Source organism: Hippopotamus amphibius, chromosome 4 (genome assembly GCF_030028045.1).
Source record: "Hippopotamus amphibius kiboko isolate mHipAmp2 chromosome 4, mHipAmp2.hap2, whole genome shotgun sequence".
Lineage (NCBI taxonomy): Eukaryota > Metazoa > Chordata > Mammalia > Artiodactyla > Hippopotamidae > Hippopotamus > Hippopotamus amphibius.
Window position 1 is genome coordinate 15,272,000 of NC_080189.1, and position 23,061 is coordinate 15,295,060.

The 23,061-nt window shown below is 40.1% G+C and overlaps 1 protein-coding gene and 1 long non-coding RNA gene across 4 annotated transcripts in view; one reads left to right on the forward strand and one right to left on the reverse strand.

Annotated features, from left to right (window-relative positions):
• Positions 1-27: 27 nt before the first annotated feature.
• On the forward strand, positions 28-14,286 carry LOC130851299 (uncharacterized). The gene is made up of 3 exons (XR_009053162.1): positions 28-1,118; positions 10,514-12,980; positions 13,640-14,286. It is a non-coding gene; the product is annotated as an uncharacterized LOC130851299 (long non-coding RNA).
• LUC7L2 (LUC7 like 2, pre-mRNA splicing factor) overlaps positions 10,432-23,061 on the reverse strand; it is a 57,850-nt gene continuing 45,220 nt past the window's right edge. For all 3 annotated transcript variants that reach the window (XM_057731410.1, XM_057731412.1, XM_057731411.1), the window contains 4 exons: positions 22,305-22,396; positions 18,799-18,828; positions 15,363-15,554; positions 10,432-11,722 (listed from right to left, as the gene is read on the reverse strand). In XM_057731410.1, the coding sequence (XP_057587393.1) occupies positions 11,545-11,722; positions 15,363-15,554; positions 18,799-18,828; positions 22,305-22,396 (492 nt within the window). In that variant the 3' untranslated portion in view covers positions 10,432-11,544. The remainder of the gene's footprint in view (positions 11,723-15,362; positions 15,555-18,798; positions 18,829-22,304; positions 22,397-23,061) is intronic.

The window sequence follows — 23,061 nt, forward strand, 5'->3', positions numbered from 1 at the left end:
TTTCTGTGCCAGGTTCATGGGAGGATGCAGAGAACAAGGTCCATTCCCAGCACGCAGTCTGGCTGCCGGCACTAAGGTGTCTGTTCAGGCAAAGGAATCATTGGGGATATTGGGGTTTTCTCTTATCTGCTCCAACCTCCTGCAGCCATGTGGTCTGGCAGTGACCCCAGTTTGGGGGTGGGGGTGAGCAGGGCCAACTTGTAAGGCACCTGACACATCTAAGCCAATTGTGCTGGCCATGCAGTCCCAGCCCCCTGGCCAGTGTTTGGTTCAGAAGCCCAGGCTTAAGCCAATTAGGGATGTCTGCAACCCTGACCACATTGGGTGGTTCCCAAATGGGAGCACGACCCAACTGGGCCACAGACGTGAGAAAAGTTTGCCTTGCTCTCTACAGACACAGGATGCAATGGTTTTGAAATGGTGCGTGATGATTAGTCAAATCCATTCCACCTGCCTCCACTAATCAAGGTCGTTTTAACACTTGCATGTCCTCAGAGCAGCACGTAGTCTGAACAATAAGATGTTTGCCCAAGTTACTTTCCAGGAACTTGGAGTCTCAGCTGAGCCGGTTAAGGTGGGATAGGCCCACCCATCCTCCAGCTGGGCATGCGCAGGTGTGCGCCCCGTGACCTTTCACATGTGCAGAAGCCCTGTAGCTTAGTTACGCCTGCGCAGAAGGATGATTCCTGCACCTTTTCCCAGTCACCTTTCCTACGTGCCCCACCCTTCATGCGCCCTGCAGCTTTATTTGTCATCCTATAAATACCCTGAGCTCCTCCCATTCTGGGAGGCAGATTCGAGATCTGAGATCGGTTCTTCCGTCTCGTCTCTCCGCCGGAATAAACCCACTCTGCCCCAAACCTTGGCGTCTCAACGTTTGGCTAGCTGTGCGAAGAACCTGGTTCGGTAACAAGTTTGGCGAGCCAGGCAGGAGGGGAAGTCCAGATGGACCTTTTGCTCGGGGCTTGTTGGCCAGTTGCTGGTACTGAGAGCCTGTGGACGAGCCCAAGCAGCTGCCGGGTCCGTTTGTTCCAGGACCATCTCCGAATTTCCTCTGCCGGGCGCCACCGAGGTTTCATTTCCCAGCAGACGGTTTGGGTTTGGAAGACGTCTTATGGGTGAGTAACCTTAATCCAACTGTGCTTAAACTGTCCAATAATCCTGACCAAATTGTGGGTTGGGGGGCCTGCCTTCCTGGAGGGATCGTGGCAGCCAATAGAAAAGGTTTCAGCCGCTGAGGTACTTCGTGCGTGGGTTAGAGGTCCAGGGTTTTGGTTGTTGGTCTTGTCTGTGTCCAGATCTGATTGCTTCAATTGTTAAGAATGGACTGTTGGGGACTGAGCTTGGTGGTCATAGCAAGGACCCTTAGAAAGACGTCATTATTGTGACCACCTGGAAACAAAGCCCCTTCAAAATGGGAAATGTTAATTCACTTTCTCCTTGCAGCCCTCTAGGCTGTATTTTCCAAAACTGGGAGACTTTCAGTTATGAATCCATGGAAAAGAAAGTGATGGTATTTTTTGGTAACACTGCATGGCGACAACATCCTTTAGTCTCCTAAGCAAAATGGGCTGTAAATGGATACTGAATTTACAATACAATTCTGCAACTAAATTTATTGAGAAGAAACATGGGATGAAGTGCCTTTAGGTACAATGATTGTATCAGAATAAACCTATGCAAAGATGTAAGGTTATGGCCCAACAGGAAGGGAAGGCAAAGAAACCTGTTTTGCTTAATCCTAATGAAAAGGAGGACGACTTGCTGTGACCCCTATGTGATGGGGCTGCTGCTCTTTCATTTCCACTGTCTGAACCATAGCCTCTGGCTTGGGCCTCTCTGGTCTCTGAGGGTCAAGAAATAGGAGTATCTCCCCCTTCTCAGACCTACCACTCAGTTTGGCAAGGGAGCTACCCAAACTCAGGTGGGGCAATACCCATCAAGGCGAGGCCCCACCAGGGTGTGAAGCTGAGGTCAGGCAGCTGGTGGGACTGATCTGGGTCCACGCCTGTGTTCAGCTTCAGATAACTGTAAGAACACTATGCCAACTTATAGAGATGACCCCAAGAAAATGGAAAAATCTTTTCTCATCGATTTTTTTTTTTCTTGTTTTTGGAACTGCAAACCTGACTTGGGCAGATGTTCAACATTCATTAAATACCCTTCTCACTTTAGAAGAATGCAGAATGGTGCTGGATAAAGCTCAGGAGGAGGCAGATGTGCCTCACGTAGACACCCCTGGCAAGCTGGGACAGGATGCTGTGAGCATGGCTGTATCAACAGGGGATGGGAATGCTGGGGACAGGCCGAAACTTGAGTATTATTGAGATTGCATTCCTGTGGGATTTCAAAGACGGATGCCCAAAGAAGTTTTGTTTGTATGTTTTTTTAATAAATTTATTTATTTATTGGCTACATTGGGTCTTCGTTGTTGCACAGGGGCTTTCTCTAGTTGTAGAGATCAGGGGCTACTCTTCATTGTGGTGTGTGGGCTCCTCGTTGTTGCGGTGGCTTCTCTTGTTGCTGAGCACAGGTTCTAGGTGCGTGGGCTTCAGCAGTTGTGGCACACGGGCTCAACAGTTGTGGCGCATGGGCCTAGCTGCTCTGTGGCATGTGGGATCATCCTGGAGCAGGGATCGAACCCGTGTCCCCTGCATTGGCAGATGGACTCTTAACCACTGTGCCACCTAGGAAGTCCCCCCAAAAAGCTTTAATAAAGTACAAGAGGTAAAATGGAACCAAAATGAGGATGTTTCAGAATTTCTAGCAAGGGTCTTTAAAGCTTAGCAGCATCGGCTTCCTAGGTGGTGCAGTGGTTAAGAATCCGCCTGCCAATGCAGAGGACATGGGTTCGAACCCTGCTCTAGGAAGATCCCACATGCCGCAGAGCAACTAAGCTCATGCGCCCCCCCCAAAAAAAAAAAAGCTTAGCAGCATTATATAGATACAGACCCTGAGGCCCCAGAGAATTTAAAGATGGGTAATATGAATTTTATTGGTCAGGGTTCCACCCACACCCCCCCCCCCCCCCAATATACAGGAGAAACAGAAGGCGCTCTTGGAATGCCTAGTCCCAACCTGTTGAGATTGCCTTCAGTTTCTAGTGGCAGGGACCAGGCTCAGGAGAAAAGGGAGTAAGACAGTGGAACAACAGGCCACTCTGCTGGCAGCTGCCTTCACACAGGGAAGAACTGGACCAAACTGAGGACCCCACCAGGGACTCGGCAAAAGGCAGGAGGCCCCAAACTTCTACTCAAACGGGGCAGTCAAGAGTGGGAACCCCACCACTGTGCATACTGCGAACCCTGGAAAAGAAACTGCCATCCTAAGGAAGACTGGAAGAAGGTGAACAAGTGGCACATCAGATGGCCAAGCTGAGAAGGACAGGGACCCAGGGGTTCCCCTAAATCCTGCCAAGTCCATCAATATCGCATATACAGAATCCTCCATGACTAGGGCAGTAAGAAAGCAACTTTTAGACTTTCTGCTCAATACGGGGGCCACTGACTGTTTTAAATACCCAGCTTTTTGAACTTTCTTTTGAGACTATGTTCGTAACTGAGGTGTCTGGAGAAAACTTGAAAAGGCCTGGTCTCCAGCCACTAGACTGTCAGATGTGGAAGATTCATCTGAAGCAGCTATGATTTGGGGTTTGTTTTTTTTGGGGGGGGGGGGGGAGGGAGGGGGTTTGGCCACATGGCTTGCAGGATCTTAGTTCCCTGACCAGGGATTAACACCAGGGCCCTTGGCAGTGAAAGCACCAAAGACCTAACCCCTGGACCACCAGGGAATTCCCTGAAGCAGCTTTCTATATGGGACTCCGCTATTAAATATTTGGGTTGTGAACTCTCACATGGACAGAGAGCCTTGCTCCCTCACGGGAGAGAAGCTGAGGCCAGGGTTGCAGCTCCTGCTACCAGGAGACAGTTACAGTACTCCTGGAAATGGCTGGGTTCTGCTGCATTTGGATCCCCAATTTTGGACTTGTAGCAAAACCCCTTCAGGAGGCTTTTTGGGTTTTTTTGGTTTTGTTTTTATTTATGTTTGGCTATGTTGGGTCTTTGTTGCTGTGCACGGGCTTTCTCTAGCTGCGGCGAGTGGGGGCTACTCTCTGTTGCAGTGCGTGGGCTTCTCATTGCGGTGGCTTCTCTTGTTATGGAGCACAGGCTCTAGGTGTGTGGGCTTCAGTAGTTGCAGCACGCGGGCTCTGTAGTTGTGGCTCACGGGCTTAGTTGCTCTGTGGCATGTGGAATCTTCCCAGACCAGGGATGGAACCCATGTCCCCTGCATTGGCAGGCGGATTCTTCACCACTAAGCCACTCCTCTTAAAGGAGGAGACAATGAACCTCTAGACTGAAATCTTGGAAGGGTAAACATCCAGAAGACCAGCTCCATCCTCACTGGAGTGGACCTTCTGTGAAATGTGACAGGAAATAGAGGCTGTGCTGCAGAAGGGAAACCTCACCCAAGATGATCCAAACCTCAGCTGGTTCCAGACCCCCAGCACTGACTTCCCTGAGTGGGCAAGTGAGCCCCTCGCAGATCTTAAGCTGCCTTTCAGAAAGAAGCTGTGAGAAAGAAACTAAGGTGAATGAGATGTAGAATTTACTTAACCAAAGCTGCAGTGGTGGCTTTGGTTAAGTAAGTCTTCAGGAGGCAGAGTAATTAAATAACTTGTTAGGTTGCAGGAATGACTGTTCGTCTTCTCTGTATTTCTGACCTTCCAGGCTTGGAAGGACAATTCAATGATTAGGATTTATCAGGCTTTGGCAAAAGCAGGTTACTCTCTCTAGCTGTTGGATATGTCACCCAAAACCTTTTTCTGTACTTGATCATGCTGACCCCTTGGTTATGTCTGTCATCAATTTTTTCACCACCCCTACCTTCAGTGACACTTAGGATAAAAAGCCCTCAGATGTAACACTCGGTTAGGCTAATCAACAGAATTTCTGGTCCTCCGTGTTTCGACTAAGCTAAAATTTGGTCCTCTCTTCGTGTCCTCAGATAAAACAACCCTGGGTTTCTTTGCCCTTCAGGAGTCGACTCGGTCGGGATATTGTAGCAATCGTACTTACTTTTCCCAGCCCACATCCCTTCCATATTTAATACTGAAGTGTTTCAACCAAACTGACAATGATCAAGACACTCTAATAGGTAAAGGTAAGACCCTGATCCCTTGCTTGATGTATGAAGTTTATCAACATGTCTGGCGTTCTGTGTGCTCCCCACCCCCACCCCCCGCCAAGGCACATTGTTTTGGTTTTTGGTTACCAACCCTGGGCCTGTGAATGCTGTGACAGCTGGCACATAGATGCTATCTGCTTAATGGGATCAAAATGTTAACTTGAAATCAGGAACAACAGAATATTTTCAAATGAGTGCTAAACAGTTTCATTACTCAAGTCCTAGTTGGTTTACACCCCTTATCAGCAGGAAGTATCCAGAGAGGGCATCATTGCCACTGTTCCCTCAAGATTGAGGAATGAGGGACCGACTTCCCTGGTTGCCTAGTGGTTAAGAATCCACACTTCTACTGCAGGGGGCGTGGGCTCCATCCCTGTTTGGGGAACTAAGATCCTACATGCCGCACGGCCAAAAAATAAAAATAAAGCATTAACAAAGATTGAGGAATGATCAAAAGAACGGTGTGTGAGGATGAGTCAAGTCCACTTCACCTGCCTACACTGACCAAGGTTGTTTTAACACTTGCATGTCTTCTAAGAGGCCCACAGCCTGAACAATAAGATGTGCACCCAAGTTCGCCCAAGTTATTTCCCAGGAACTTGGAGTCTCAACTGTGTCTGGTTAGGACCACCCACCCTCCCCACCTGAGCACACGTGGGTGCCTGATCGGTGACCTTCCCAACTTGCAAAGGCCCATAGCTTAGTTACACCTGAGCAGAATGACTCCCACACCTTTTTCCAACCACTTGTCCCCACGTGCCCCATACCTCACATAGCCCTTTTTTTTTTTTTAAGTATAGTTGATTTACAATGTTATGTTAATTACACTGCTATACAGCAAAGTGATTCAGTTATATATATGCACACATTTTTAATATTCTCCATTATGGTTTATCATAGGATATCAAATAAAGTGTTATACAGTAGGACCTTGTTGTTCATCCATTCTCTATATAAAAGCTTAGAGGGAATTGCCTGGCAGTCCAGTGGCTGGGACTCCACACTTCCATTGCAGGGGGCCTGGGTTTGACCCCTGGGGAACTAAGATCATGAAAGCCACATGGCACAGCTGGGAAAAAAAACAAACAAAACAAAAACAAGCTTACATTTGCTAACCCCAACCTCCTACTTCCAACTCCCTCCCTCTGGCAACCACAAGTCTGTTCTCTATGTCCGTGGTTCTGTTTCGTTAGATAGGTTCATTTGTGTCATATTTCAGATTCCACATATAAGTGATATCATATGGTATTTGTCTTTCTCTGACTTCTCTTAGTATGGTAATCTCTAGGTCCATCCATGTTGCTGCAAATGACATTATTTCATTCCTTCTTAAGGCTGAGTAATATTCCATTGTATTATGTGTACCATATCTTTATCCATTCATCTATTGATGGACACTTAGGTTGTTTCCATGTCTTTGCTATTGGGAATAGTGCTGCTATAAACATAGGGGTGCATGTATCTTCTTGAATTATGGCTTTGTCCAAATATATGTCCATGAGTGGGATTGGTGGATCATATGGTAATTCTATTTTTAGTTTTCTTAGGAATCTCCATACTGTTTTCCGCAATGGCTACACCAATTTACATTCCCACCAACAGTGTAGGAGGGTTCCCCTTTCTCCATACCCTCTCCAGCATCTATTTGTGGACTTTTTGATGATGGCTATTCTGACTGGTATGAGGTGGTACCTCACTGTAGTTTTGATCTGCATTTCTCTAATTAGTGACGTTGAGCATCTTTTCATGTGCCTACTGGCTATCTGTATTTCTTCTTTGGAGAAATGTCTTATATAGATCTTATGCCCATTTTTCGATTGGACTGTTTGTTGTTGAGTTGTATGAGCTATTTGTATATTTTGGAAATTAAACCCTTGTCAGTCACATTGTTTGCAAATATTTTCTCCCATTCTGTAGGTTGTCTCTTCGTTTATTTATGGTTTCCTTTGCTATGCAAAAGCTTGTAAGTTTGATTAGGTCCCATTTGTTTATTTTTGGTTTTATTTCTATTGATTTGGGAGACTGACCTAAAAATAACACTGGTAGGGTTTATGTTGGAGAATGTTTTGCCTATGTTCTCTTCTAGGAGTGTCATGGTGTCACGTCTTATGTTTAAGTCTTTAAGCCATTTTGAGTTTATTTTTGTGTATGGTGTGAGGATGTGGTCTAACATCACGGATTTACAAGTGGCTGTCCAGCTTTCCCAACACCACTTGCTGAAGAGACTGTGTCTTTTTCCCATTGTATATTCTTGCCTTCTTTGTCCAAGATTAACCATAGATGTGTGGGCTTATTTCTGGGCTCTCTGTTCTGTTCCACTGACCCATGTCTGTTTTTGTGCCAATACCACACTGTTTTGATTACTGAGCTTTGTAGTCTTTGTCTTAAGTCTGAGAGGGTTATACCTCCTGCTTTGTTCTTTTTCTTCAGGATTGCTTTGGCAATTTTTGGTCTTTTATGGTTCCATATGAATTTTAGGATTATTTGTTCTAGTAATTTGATAGGGACAACATGAACTCTGCAGAGTGCTCTGGGCAGTGTGGCCACTTCAGCAGTATTGACTCTTCCAGGGCACGAGCATGCTGCCCTGCTGCTTCATTCATCACTGCCTCAGGAGCCCCTGCCTCTGGGGAGGTGGGTTTGAGATCTGTTCTCCCATCTCCTAACTTGGCTGACTCTTGAAGACCCCACTCTCTCTGCCTCAAACCTTAGAGCGTTTGGGTCCCTGCATGTCAGGCAAGTCGAACCTGATTCAGTAAGTTTCTCACCTGGGTTTCTGGCTCGTTGCTAACCTGAGAATGGAGCTGTCACATGGAACTCAATCATGGGAACCAACAGATCCTTTCTTGTGTGAGGCTGTTTGAGTTGGATCTTCTGTTACAAGCAGCCAACACTATCCAGGTAAAGGAGTGCCTTGTATTGGGTTGGCCAAAAAGTTTTGTTTGGGTCTTCCCATAACATCTTTTGGAAAAGTTCCACTTTTTGGCCAACCCAACATTTGGGTCCCTAGGAGCCTCTCCCAAAGCAGTATCAGCAGATTCTGGTGCTGGCGCCCCCTACATGGCCTCACCTTGCTGGATCCCTGACTGAGAGCCCAGTGCTGTGAGTCTGAATGCCTTGCTTTCTTTCAGCCTGAACCCTGCTGTGCTGGCATTTAGTTTGGTGTGCTTGTAGACCCAAACCTCTGACATCCTGGTTTCTGCTGGTGCCTGGAGAACATGCAGGCAACACCTCACAGTTCAGAAACATCTGCTGCCCCCAGTATCCCACAGAACCCTGCTCACCTGTGGACCCAGCACCATTCTACTGATGGTCCCATGCCTCCCCTTCCCCACCCCACCCCCATCAGCCTCTGCCATCAAAACCCCTGTTCTCGGCCCTCTCCTGCCTTTCCTAACTCTGCTGAAGGTGAGACATTTTTTTTTTCTTTTCAAATTACAACAGGCAATGAAAAGAAAGAACTCTGTATTGCCTTATTTATACCCTGGGAAAATCTGAACACCAGTAGTCAAGGTATAATAAATAATGGATGTAGACAGTTTTCTTCTAGATAGGAAAAACAGACAAGAATTTCCTCCCCCCCAAAAGATCAGTATAGCATATTGTGCTGGGTTCTGATGATTCTCAGCTGTGCCAGACCTAAACCTAAGAGATGTGAGGATGGTTTGGGGGGGGGGGGGGTGAGGGGGTGGAGGGGGGTACAGCAGGCAGTCAAGAAGCTCAAGGCAGCAGCTGACTACCAACTGAGGGGCATGTTTCAATGGCTTAACAATCTATATAGTTATACCAATACTTCTCATTTGACTATCCACCTTAAATTTGCATACTTTTATTAAGCTATGTAATATTGGATTTTTAATGTTAAACCCTATAGGTATTTATAATTTTAATCACCATTTGTTTATAAAAACTTACAACAAAGATGGGCTGTTACCTAAAACTACCCTTTTGAAAAGTACCATATTGAATAACAAATTATATTTGTCCCAATGAATGACATTACTACACTGAATGACAAAACTGCAATGCATGCTGGGCTCTGGCTCACAGGGCTAATGTTGAAAGCGATTATGAAATTATATATGGAAGTAGGCTCTTAAAATGGATCTTGGAGGGTACAAAAACCAGGAACTTGATAAATCAACCCTAAAACTAAAGTTTAACTGTTTATCAGAAAGGTAAGAAAGTTTTACTGGGGAAAAAACAAGTCTTATAAATGGAGGGTTTTTTTCTTTTGCGTTGATCCTGTTGATACAGCTCAGCAATGCAGCTTTGGGGGAGATGCTTGCCTGACAGTAAAACGAGGGTCTTATTGAAGGAAAACACTTAGCAAGACATCCCCAGAGGATCAAACGTTCTTGTACATGTGACTAAACTTTCTACTACAGATAACAAAAAAGTACCAAATTGCGTATGAGAGAGCCTTTAGGGTTTATTCTAATTCAGAGCAATTACCCTGGCTCAAGGATGACTATCAAAAATGCAGATTTACCCTGAAGTCCAAACACTAGCAGTATCTAAGCCACAGAATTTTTCTTTTTAAAAGGATCTTTTTAAAATGGGGTTATTCGGCTAAGGAACGTGCAGCTGAGGTGACCCGCCATGGTGCCCAGCCCAGGGGATGCTGTCCTTCCCTGGCTACTGCTGACATGTTTGGTGGCGGCCACTTAAGATATGTGGTTTCTAACTCCACATACATCACTATGATGCGTCAGGTTCTAGAGAGCCTTCCTTGCACCTACCAGCTTATTAACCTTTTGGACCTCACTCCACACCCTAAGGTACTAAGTCTGAAGTGCTTATAAAGATTGAAGAGAACAACACAGACCACTAGGAATAAAGCAGATAATTTCTGAGCAACCAAAAATAAAAGGGCACTGATGCAGATAGGCCTCAGATAAAACTCTGTGTGAACTGAATGATACAGCAGGAAACCCTCATTTAATGAGGCACAACTTGGTAAACTGGGAACTTGAGGAGTGTCCCCTGTAGATGTAAATCTGATGTTACTTAAAATGATTAGTTTCAGTTTCTAAGGCTCACATTCGTTTCACATCATGTTTGTTAAACCTACTGAACCAAAGACAGAAGTAGTTCTTGAACGGATCTTAGTTAACTATACTCACAGACCCTTATTTTCATTACTTAATATATTTGTTTTTCAGCCTTTCTAGAATCACAAGTTTTAACCACTGTTTAAAACACGAGTGGGCGTATAGCTTTTCAATGCAGAAATCGTTAGTCTCATTACACTGGTTACACCATGTTTTTATTTCAGTTTGCTCAATGTGAAGAAAAACAAAGCAAATAAACCCAATTTCTTCTGCAGGTCTGGTTCTTCTCTACAGCGGTTAGACAAGTACTGAAGTAGCTAGAATATAGCCAGCAAGGGCCCAGGTAGAGCAACAATTCATCTTGAATCTTTGTAAGTATATATTTATTTCCTTTGGTGCCTTGCACAGTAAGGCACTATTAATAACAGAATAGAAATGGCCACAGCAAATAGTTCTAGTGACAATTTACTAGACAAGTTACAGTTTAATGATGGTGGTGGTGATTCTTTCATTTTATTATTTTTTACAATAAGGGTGTAATCTTTTTATACTCCACACACACAAAATAAAACAAGTGCTTAAGAAAGAGTCCCTGCCCCCACCCCCCATCTCAAAACATCTTGAACGTAACTATTCAATAGAACAGAAAAATCGACATGTTTGATTTCAAAATTTCAATAAAAAAGCAAAGTATGTAATGCAACAGCTGTTCAACTTTCAACTCTAAAATAGGCACCGTTAGACAAACAAAACTCCCAGTATTTTAAATGTCTCCAGCACACATTCCAGTATAAATGTTCTGAACTGTAATCAGCTAGTAATTAATAATGGGAAATAGAACCTTAGAACAGAAGTTATATTGCTTCCCTGCTCCCCTTTCTCTTACAATTAGAGGGTAGAGGTATCAAGGGATACAGAGTCAAAGGAAGAAGGATTAAAAAGAAATTCCCAAAGTCGCTGTTGTTTGGATGAGAAAGGAAGACAGCATTTTACAAATGTTCAAAAAATCCCAAGGCAAGTAACACAATTTATTCACTATCACTCCTACCAGAAAGAATAAAGACATCAGCGTCTTATTATATAAAAGTGTACTTTCAGAAGTATATTACGAGTTTACCAGAAACTATGGATGTAGTTTTAGGCTTCATCAAAGAAAACAAGTTCAGATCAAGTTAGATGCTGTACACCTAGCCTAGCTGGATCGGTGTCTGGAACTGCTCACTGTGTCACCCCGAACAGCTGTAAACTAAACAATAGTATGTAACTCCAGAGGAAGCTTAAGGATTGAGGATATGTACACAGCTAATTATATCTCCCCTGCTTCGCGCTCTTCAGAGCTCCTCCTGTCTTCTGATCTGCCATTAGCGCTCTCATAGGACCGCTTCTTATCTTTTCGATCTCTGTCACGAGGTGATCTGTCTCTTGAATTCCTGTCTCTGTCACGTGATGCTAAGTCTTGGTCTCTGAATCTTTCTTTTGAGGATCTGAAAAATATTAATTTGAGGAGCAAAATGTGTTGGGAAACCCAAAATCCAAATGAAAGAATCGGATAAATATTAAGATACTGATTAGCTGAAGATATAAAGAAAGAAGAGTCAGTTTTCTGACAGAAAAAAGTACTACTATATTTGATAAGGGTACTAAAACAAGGAGATGGGTGAAAACAAATAGCTAAGGGTCAAAAACTATAAGCCAAAATAATGATTTACAGGACATTCTCATTATCTTAGAGGCAACCCTACAGCTTCTCCAGTTTATAGCAAATGTATTTAATGTAAAAAAAATATATATAGATAATACCTTAAAGATGTTACCCAATATTCTAAAACTATGTAATAGAATGCAGATTCCAAATTAGATGGAAATCAATGACTCAGGACAGGGGTCAGGAACCCTTTTTTCTTTGCTGTCTGGCCAGAACTGTAAATAGTTTAGGTGTTGCAGGTCATGTGTGTCTGGTATATTCTCCCTTTTCTTTTGGTCAACCCCGTAACAATATAAAAACCACCATCCATAGCTCCCTGGCTGTATAAAAACAGGCTATGGGGCCAGATTTGGCCTGTAAGGCAACAGTTTGCCAACACTCAGCTTACATAAGAGAACTACTCAATTTTAAAATAATAAAAACTCTGCTTTATTCCTCCTGAGTTAGCTCATTCAAGCAACAGAAAAAAACCAGAACAGAAGACAAAGATGATCACACTACAACAGATCTTGATTAACCATAACTGTTTCTTAATACCACCTTTCCATTCCCATACCCAACTCAATAAGAAGGGTAAATAATAAGCTCATACCAGAGATGCAATCAAAAGGAAAACCAAAGGACATTAGGGGATCAGAATTAATATGGAATCCTTCTATACCTTCAACATCTAGAATGAATCAGTAACATATTACATTTATTTGGTTCTTTACAGGTGACATGGTGCTTCTACATAATTATCTCACTTAACCCATGTTCAGAAGCCTGATTAAGTAATACTTTCAACTTCTAAGGCAGGGAAAAAACTACTACTATACCACCCAGTTTTAGAAATATAGTTTAAAAGGATTAAACCAAAAAGGTTGAAAGATTAAATGTCAACCTCTAGCATTCTACTTAATTAAGGTCTTAATAAGCTTAATTTTAAAATGATGTGTTAAATCATACAGTGTACATCCTATCCATGTCTTTGTAGGAATGGAATAATGAAGAGAGACGACTGAGATGATGCCTAAGAACAAGGACACGGGTTGCTGGTAAGCCCCCGAGAATAACAAACTATGAGATGAGTATCAGCTAATGTTTTGCCAGAGATTACAATGTCCTGACAGAAGCAATTTTCACTCAGTATTTCACTCAAACTACAGATAATCCTGATGAAGCAGGTACTCAATATAAGTAGATGAGGAAAGACAGGAGGGGTAATTAGATAATTTAGCCAAGGCCGCTTTCATCCAAGTCGTCTGACTCTGAAGTCTGCACTGTATGTGTCTGAACACAGCAGGCAGCAGAAAACTGCAAATGATCCTCATTCACGAAGGGTAACTGCTGCCAGAAAAGGCCACAGGCAGAAACTACGTATATTGGAGACCAGTATTTCACAGTTGGAGCAGGAGAACGGCAAGGCATAAAAGACCTTTAACTGAGACTTTTACCTTGAAATTTAAACTCAAGTACTATGTAGCAATAACTTGATATTCTCTTTTATATAGTAACATGTAGATTTTAATAGCAATTGTCTCCTAATTTTTGGCAAAAAAACAAAATATTGCTTTGAAAAAGTAATTTGAGACTCAAGATGAGAAGTGCTCTTGAGAAAACTAATCCTCTTCATGAACAACATGCTGAAAATTCTAGATGAGGGGGTGTCAGGTGGTATGGTGGAAACAGTTCCTATACATCTTCATGAACGCAGGAAACATCAGGGACTAGGTCCCAGAAGAGGCGACTTGACTTCATGCCCACCCCTCCATCCCACCACCATTAATGACATTTAAGAGTTCAGAGACATCAGAAACAATGACAAGTGGCCAAAAGAAATTCTCTAGACCTTCTATCAGCCAGCAAAATGATTCTTAAAATTTACAGTACAGGTAAGATTCATGGAGAATTTTTTTTAAATGTATTTTTCTGGACATTGTACTGTGTGCCTAGTTTTTAAGAACGCAAGCTAAACGGCCTAGAATCACACTGTGAGGAACTCTGTCCCCAGTAAATTCCCTGTTCATCCTCTACATTTGCCTAGAATATCTACAATATCTTTTTCCTACCTGGTTTTACCTATTCAGATCATATCCACTCTATTTAGGTTTTAGGTTACTCCCTGAAGCCTTTTCCTTTCTTTCTTTTTTTTTTTTTACTCTGAAAGTTCCCTCATCTAAGCTCCTGTATTATTTATTCTGATATCCAGTTTAGCACTTTGTTAGGTCCGTCTCATTATTGTCAAAGATGTTAGTCCTGTGTCCCAACTCAATTGAATAAAGTTGCTCAACTACATTATACTTGTTTTTCTTTTTTTTAATAGGCCTAGTACAGCAGAAAATATACAGTTATTACTGACAAAGTCACCTGAAGAACTACTTGGTTTTCTAAGAGTAGAACTTAAAATGTTCTCAGCAAAAACAACAGAAACATACATGAGGTGATGGATGTCTTAACTAACTAGATGGAAGGAATCCTTTCACAATGTATATGCACAGCAAATCACCACAATGTACACTTTAAATATGACTATCAATTATGCCTCAATAAAGCTGGGGAAGAGGGGAGGAGGGAACCAACTTGGAACAAGGCAAGAATATAAGAAATAAATAAAAGGGCCTATTACACCCAACTCAGTTTGTGAACAGTTCCAGGGAATGGGTGGCTGGGGGCAGGGGGGAATCTGCAGAAAGCTGTTAAAAATTTATCATGGGCTTTATGTGGAATAATCCACAGAAAACTTAAGATTAGTAGATACTAGGCACTCAAAAAATGTTTCTGTTCCATAGAAATGACCTGGCTTAAGGGCCCTGACGGGACCTGAGAAGTTTGGGGAGCTTGGTCTATATAGACTATGAGTGCTACGGCTCCACCGCATTCTAATCCTTTGTCCTGAATAGATATTCAAGTCCTTCAACATACCTGGGTCTGCCCTCCTTGCACGTTTTGAATTTTTCCTGCCAATGACATCTAACTTCCTCAAAATTCTGAACCTGCCCTGCCAAACTAACTGTGTATAATGATGCATACCTAATAGTGCAGAATAAACAAGAATATACTGAATGTGTCTGCTCTGAAAAAGTACACCAGCTCAAAGAAGTTTAGAAAACAGTAAGTAAAACAACTCTCAATGAAAGGACTTCTGAGTCCCTAATTCGCCAATACATACTGGAAAAGCTCTAACAGTACTGATACCTAAAATTATTTGCCCATAAAGTACTTTTTCCCAAGACACACTAAGCAGAGAAAAGCATATTGGTTCCAATTTCTTACTCTGGCTCATAAGTATATTCTTTCTGAACTACCCATATAATCAGGAAAAAAAATGTTATACACACACACAAATGTGTACAAATTATCAGATGCAAGTTCAAACCACTAGTATTCCAAGCCTAAGCCATAAAGCTTGTTCCATATCCTCCTATGGACCTCAGTACCTCCTCCTGGATCGCTCTCTGCTCCTGTCTCTAGAACTGTGCCCACTTCTCTGGTGGCTGCGGCTGCGACTACGGCTGCTGGAGCGGGACCTGTGGCGATGGCGTTTCTCCCGAGATTTGGATCGAGTTCTCCTTTTCCGTTCCCGTGACATGGAGCGAGACCTATGTCTGCGATGCTCTCTGGACCTGGATCTACAAAAGACATTTAGTTTTTAGCTTTGTTGGCACTACATTTCTTATTAACTAAAGCCCCCTCTTTTAAGAGAAACTATCCCTCCCTCAGTAGCCTCACTTAATGCCAATACTATTTCAAATCAGCCAAATCTACACTGAAATAAGTTGCTGGTTTATTAATATACTAGAATTTCAAAATAAAAATTAAACATTAGTTCTCAGAAGTCAATCAGTGTTGTATATATTTACATCAGGAATACTTTTTAAAATGAAGGAAACATTCTATAACACTACTACATGCCAGGGGTTATATTATCTAGATGCTTTATGGACTTAATTTCATTTAAACTTCTAAGATTTTTAGTACACTTTGAAAACAAAGTATGTACCTGATGAACATGGACAGAAGGAAGGAGATGCATATTGTTTAGGATAAGTTACTAACTCACTGAATTGGAAAGGTTATGTGACCACTGAAATAAGTTTAAATGCCCACCATGTGCCTAGTCAGTGCAATCAAAATACAGGTAAGACAGTTCTCCATACAAGTAGTATACAATTTATTTGGGAGAAAAAAATTAACATGCATACATCATTTTAGACAACTTAAACTGCAAAAAAATAAAGTCTTTTTACAATAACTATGTAGCTGTATAGAGAAGGAAAAACACTTCTGTAGCCTCCACTGGGTCACAAAACTAGCTTGAGTATTGTGTGTGTGGCCAGGATGGCATATAGAGAGAGGACGTAAAAGATTTGAGAGAAAAACAGGGAAGAAAGGTATGAATTTTGTTAAGAGCCAAAAGTTCTAAACTGGATTGTGACAGTCACACAACTTTAAATATACTGAAAATCATTAACCTGCACACTTAAATGGGTATACTTATGGTATGGTGCGTAAATTAAATCTCAGTAAAGAAAGCTCTTTAAAAAAATTTAAGTCACTTTAAAGAATGAAATATTTTCTCATAATTTGAATTAGGTAAGTTCAAAAGCACATTATTCAGGTGATGTAATTTACCAACAGTTTATTTTCAAATGACTATTTTGTTAAAGTTTAAAAGTATTCAGCTTCTATCAACATTATATTCAAATAGGCACATATTGTGGACCTAGTATCAACTACATCTGAATAGAGTATTTCCACAATTAAATATTTCTGAAAAGAAACAGAGGCAAAAGATGAAATTCATTCCGTACAAGTTTTTATCATATTTTCTTTTATCATTCACTTTGAGCTATTATAACAAATTACTCCTCCCAATACATAATTCCATTTTACTAGAGAAGACAATAATTGTCTAGTAAAAACATTTACTGGGTGCCTACTGCACTGCTGTAGGTACTAGGGAGACTGAGCAGCAAATAAAGCAAAGTCCTTAACCTCATGGAGCTTATACTCCAGAAACAAGCCTACAGATATGTAGGCAGTAAATAAAGATAGGTCAGGTAGTAAAGAAATAATATATTAAGAATGGAGAGTGAAATGAGGTGGTCATCTTTTATATCAAATAGGCAGGAAAGGTTTTTCTTAAAAAATAGCATTTAAGCAAAGATGAAATAAGGAAATCAGCTAATCAGCCAGCTCAGAGAAGACTGCTTCAGGTAGAGGGAACACAGGTGCAAAGGCCCTGAGGTGGGAGAAAGTTCAACATGTCAAAGAAAGAGAAGAAACCCTTTTGGCTGCAATGAAATTAGCAAGAGGGAATAATATCAGGAGTCTAACAAGCACGATGACCAAGTACTTTGTCATTCAAACCAGGATGCTCTCAACATGAAATCATACAGAGGGAAAGGGGGAGCTAATAATAAACATGCTGAGACAACTATCCTAGGACAGACTGATCACTCTACTTAAAAGCCATGGCAAGGATTTCAACTTCTATGAATGAAAAGGAATACCTTTAGAGGGTATGAAGACAGGGCTGATAAGATTTATTTCACTTTTTAAATAACTCATTCTGGCCAATGTGTAAAAAACAGACTGAGGAGAAGAAGGAAAGTGCACAACAGAAACAGAAATTAACAGATTGGTTAAGAGGCTACTGTAAATAGTGAGGTAAGAAGTGGCTGGGACTAAAGTAGTAGAAATTAAATCTCTATGTACAAAGAGTTTAAATCTCTCTTCCACAAAGAGACAAGCTTGCATTAACCAACCAATAAAAAAGAAGAGTTGTATCATTTAATATTTCTACTTCTCATCCTGGATTGAGAAACTTACAACAATACAAATTAGCTGACACAATTGGTCCTGTTTAATGTCCTAGTTTTTTAGTGTTTTTAAGCACAAATACTACTGAAAGATGCTAAAAAGTACTAAGGGACACCTAATAGAAACATAAGGTTTTTCTTTCATAACAACAAATGCTCTAGTTTATAGGGAAAAGTTCTTGGGAAATAGTTACTCTTTAGAGTCAAGAATACTTGGAAGCTTTCAAAAGATGTGATTTAAATAAGAGGAATGGCAGGATTTGGGGGAAAAAAAAAACGAAAACAAAAACAAAAAACGAGAAAGGGAAATCTGTGTAGGCGTGGACTCAGGAGAAAGACTCAGTGGACAGGAATGAGAATGGTGAGTGAAGAACTAAGAAGGATGAAGTGCACCATGTTCCCTCACCTTAGAAAAACTGCCAGAAACTAGTAAAAACTATTTAAAAAAAAAAAAAAGGCTTCAAAAAGCCCACAAATATTAGTGCCAAAGGCAAAATCCAAGTGTTATTTTATCCTCTTCCTCTTTTAAGGCTGTAAAATGCCCCTTTAAAGCTTTTTGTGGTCACTGTGCAAAGGGAGAAGTAATAAACTCAAAGTCTAGATCAGGTACAAACTAAACATTTTAGTTTCCCTTAATTAACTCACCATGGATTCCCTCATTCAAAATGTATCCAACTATATATTTTGAACAGGTACAACCTCTTAGAATGTGTTTCTTAGATGTACCACCCAAATTGATTTTTTAAAAATAAATCCTGTCATATGTTTACTCTGAGCTTCTAAAGAAGATTTTAATAAAACATTCTGAAATATTTTCAGCTTCTCTGTAACTCCAGGGCACTGTATATGATTTTACTCTGATAAAACTAAATCGTAGCTCATGAGTATCTTCTGACCAACTTCTTCTCAAATGACACTGCTCAAAAATGTGAACTACAAAAGAATTAAGAGTACTAATATATTAATTCTCATTCATTTAAAAAAGATATCTAACCTATACAAATTACCTTTGGAAAACACAGCTTCACCACTTATCTTGTATGATACCTACCTTTTAGGATTCTTGCTATGTGATCGAGACCTAAAAAAAAGAATATCTATTTTTAGAAAAGTATAAATAAGGAAGAGAAGGTACATGTGCTGTTAAAATTACATCATTTCTAATTTTTATATTTTATAAATATAAGACATGTATGTATGTACACAAATTTTTCCAAAAGGCACCACAAATTTTACAAACTTCCCCACTTTGGCATACCTCTTAACTAGGCTACCTGGCTCTTAAAAAAGAATATCCTCCTAGGAGACTAAAACACAATAGAACTAATTCTCCAGAAACCACCTCCCAACCTGGAAAAAATTCTTTTTTATATCTCTGTCATTTCTTCTTTCCCTCTGGGAGCAGAATAAAATTTCTAATCTGAGAGACATATACTTTGAAATTATCACCTCATACTATAATCCCTAGAACACTCAATTCAATCTTACAATATTTCTTAATATGACTGTGTTTTTTTTTTTTTAAGAACTTTTATTGAGATACAGTTAACATACAATAAACTGCACATATTTAGAGTGTACTATTTGGTATCCCAATCTCCCAATTCATTCCTCCCCAACCCTCCCTGCTTTCCCCACTTGGTGTCCATATGTTTGTTCTCTACATCTGTCTCTATTTCTGCCTTGCAAACCAGTTGATCTGTACCATTTTTCTATGTTCCACATATATGTGTTAATATACGATATTTGTTTTTCTCTTTCTGACTCACTTCACTCTGTATGACAGTTTCTAGGTCCATCCATGTCTCTACAAATGTCCCAGTTTCATTGCTTTTCACAGCTGAGTAATATTCCACTGTATATATGTACCACATCTTCTTTATCCATTCATCTGTTGACAGACATTTAGGTTGCTTCCATGTCCTGGCTATTGTAAATAGTGCTGCAATGAACATTGGCGTGCATATGTCTTTTTGAATTATGGTGTTCTCTGGGTATATGCCCAGTAGTGGGATTGCTGGGTCATATGGTAGTTCTATTTTTAGTTTTGCAAGGAATCTCCATACTGTTCTCCATAGTGGCTGTGTCAATTTACATTCCCACCAACAGTGCAAGAGCATTCCCTTTTCTCCACACCCTCTCCAGCATTTACTGTTTGTAGATTTTCTGATGATGCCCATTCTAACTGGTGTGAGGCGATACCTCATTATAGTTTTGATTTCTGTTTCTCTAATAATTAGTGATGCTGAGCAGCTTTTCATGTGCCTCTTGGCCATCCGTATGTCTTCTTTGGAGAAAAGCCTATTTAGGTCTTTTGCCCATTTTTTGATTGGGTTGTTTTTTTGATATTGAGCTGCATGAACTGTTTATATATTTTGAAGATTAATCCTTTGTTGATTCGTTTGCAAATTTTTTCTCCCATTCTGAGGATTGTCTTTTCGTCTTGCTTATAGTTTCCTTTGCTGTGCAGAAGCTTTGAAGTTTCATTAGGTCCCACTTTTATTTTTGTTTTTATTTCCATTCCTCTAGGGGGTGGATCAAAAAAGATCTTGCTGTTATTTACGTCAAAGAGTGTTCTTATGTTTTCCTCTAAGAGTTTTATAGTGACTGGCCTTACATTTAGGTCTTTAATCCATTTGGAGTTTTTTGTGTGTATGGTGTTAAAGAGTGTTCTAATTTCATTCTTTTACGTGTAGCTGACCAGTTTTCCCAGCACCACTTATTGAAGAGGCTGCCTTTTCTCCACTGTATATCCTTGGCTCCTTTGTCATAGATTAGCTGACCATAGTTTATCTCTGGGCTTTCTATCCTGTTCCATTGATCTATATTTCTGTTTTTGTGCCAGTACCATACTGTCTTGATCACTGCAGCCTTGTAGTATAGCCTGAAGTCAGGAAGCCTGATTCCACCAACTCCGTATGGCTGTGTTTCTTAACACAATACTCTTATATAAAGTACTCTTCATATTTCCTAACACACAATTAAAGCTCAACAGATAGTAATATCTAATATTATGGTTAGTAGGAAGTCACAGGGTTTTTTGGTGGAGAATATATAGGATTCAGCCTGATATAAATCTTAACTCTGTTTCCATCACTCGCTATGTGTGTGGCCTGGGCAGATTATGTATCTCTCCTCAGCTTAGTTTGTCATTTGCAAAAGGGGGACAGTAATAAAAATTTCACAGGTGGCTTTCAAGTATTAGACAAATATGGGCTGGCACATAATGAGCATCCAGTAAGTAACAGTAATTTTTTATCATTATCCCTTTCAATACCATAGTTGGAATCCCATTTTGCATGTAATTTTGTACTTACTAGTAATTTCCTCATCTTCCATACTTAGGTCCTCAAGTTCACAGTTTAAAAAAAATTTTTTTAAACATTTCTGAAATAGAAATTTTTTTCTCATTTGACTATCACTTCAGTTGAATAGTTTATATTAGTGGCACTATATTCTGTAGAATTTTAACTTAAACTGAGAGTTCAAATACCATTCATATTGTCTTAAATATTACAATACTGGGCAATATTCCCACAGAAACTTAGTATACACAGAAGAGAACAGAGATAAAGCTGTGACATAAAATCTACTAGTAAATGAAGAACATATATATCAATGGAAGAATGACACCAGTTTCTCTAAACAGGAACACGTCCATATGTAGCTTTGTTTCGTTTTGTCATCACAGTGCAAAAAGATTACCTGTTATAAGCCATGTAACACAAATGAAGTCAGTTTAAATGCCTTGAAATAGACTTAGTGTAAAATGCTTGAAGCTTGGAGGAAGCTGACATAACCTAGTCACGTATTATCAAGGGTTTTAACTAACTTAGGAACATCTGTTGACAAGAAGGTATTTATTTAAATTTCAGAGATATGTAATACAATTAAGGGAACACTGTAAGTTAGAACTACAGGTAAATGTTTTGTGGCACACGCCTGCATCTGGAAATTGTTGAAGTTATAAACATGATGCCACACAACTTGATGCCAATGGATAAAAGTGACCCAGAATACATAAACATTCTAAATATGAAGAATCATATGATTTATCAACGAATATACCAATATAAAAAGAACTGTGCGCACTTAGCAATTATTAAATAAAAATTTTAATAGTTTATAGCTCCTAAATTGAAGAACTACAGAATCAAAGTACAATGTAAAATAACCAATGAAACAGACAGACACCCAAACCTTCTATTAACAAGTATATATCATAAAATAATTCTATGCCAGCCTGGTACAAAGCTAGCCCACTGTGAAAATCAGAGGGCTAGAAAAGGGCCTTGTTATAAATCTTACAAAACATAAAGATGTGAAGCACTCTTTATTCCCTCTCCCATACGTTTTGAAGGAAATCTCCTTGACTTAAACAACCATAAGTTAACATACCTGAATAAACAGTTTCACATGGTAATATTTTTAAGAATAAAAAGAAATTTCCCATGTCCAGATTTATTAACATCTAAAATCTTGTATAATCCCATCTCTTTTTAGAACTGGAAATGTTCAACTTCAGATACTTAGACTACTCAATTAATTACTCCATACCTCCTCAGCTTCTCCCTTTCTTCTCTCTCCCTTTCTTCTCTTCTTTTCAGGCGTTCCTGGTTTCTTTTCTCCTGCTTCTCAGCTACAACTCTCTTAAAAAAACAATGACAGTTCAAATAATATTAAATGAGGAGCATTATTTACTGGGCCCATTCTTAGTGAGCACTATCCTAAACTTTACCATGTCTAATATTAAAAACTTTTAAATAACAATTCAGTTTGAAATTCTGCCAGGCATAATCAATCATTAAGCTTACAAGTCTGGTTTCCAAAATCTTTCCCCCCTTCCATATAAAATTTCATGTTTCTTCATGACTCCTTAAAGATATTTCAAAATCACTTTTATAAGACTTTTCTCTTCATGTCTTCTAAATTCTTTAAAAATGAATTGAAAAAAACCGATCATTATAAATCACTATAAGTTACCATGCTTTATGATCTCCAATACAGAAATGTCTTTTGTTGACTTCTAGTTACAATCCTGAGGCTGCTGCTTTTAAAAATACCAGTGAAAGGCAAAACAGTTCTGTTGCTACGTTATTTGCAAAGCTTCCCAAATTAGGCACCATTTTTGAGTTTTAACTTTGAGCCCAACAATTATTTGTTATACTGAAAGTCATTTTGGAATTTCAAAAAACTTACCCGAGATCATCCTAGTTACTCAGAACACTGAGACGAGCTCACAGTTAACTATAAATATGGAGACTGTCTCTAGGTGATTTGATTCCACGTTATTTTAAATGTCAAACTATGGATA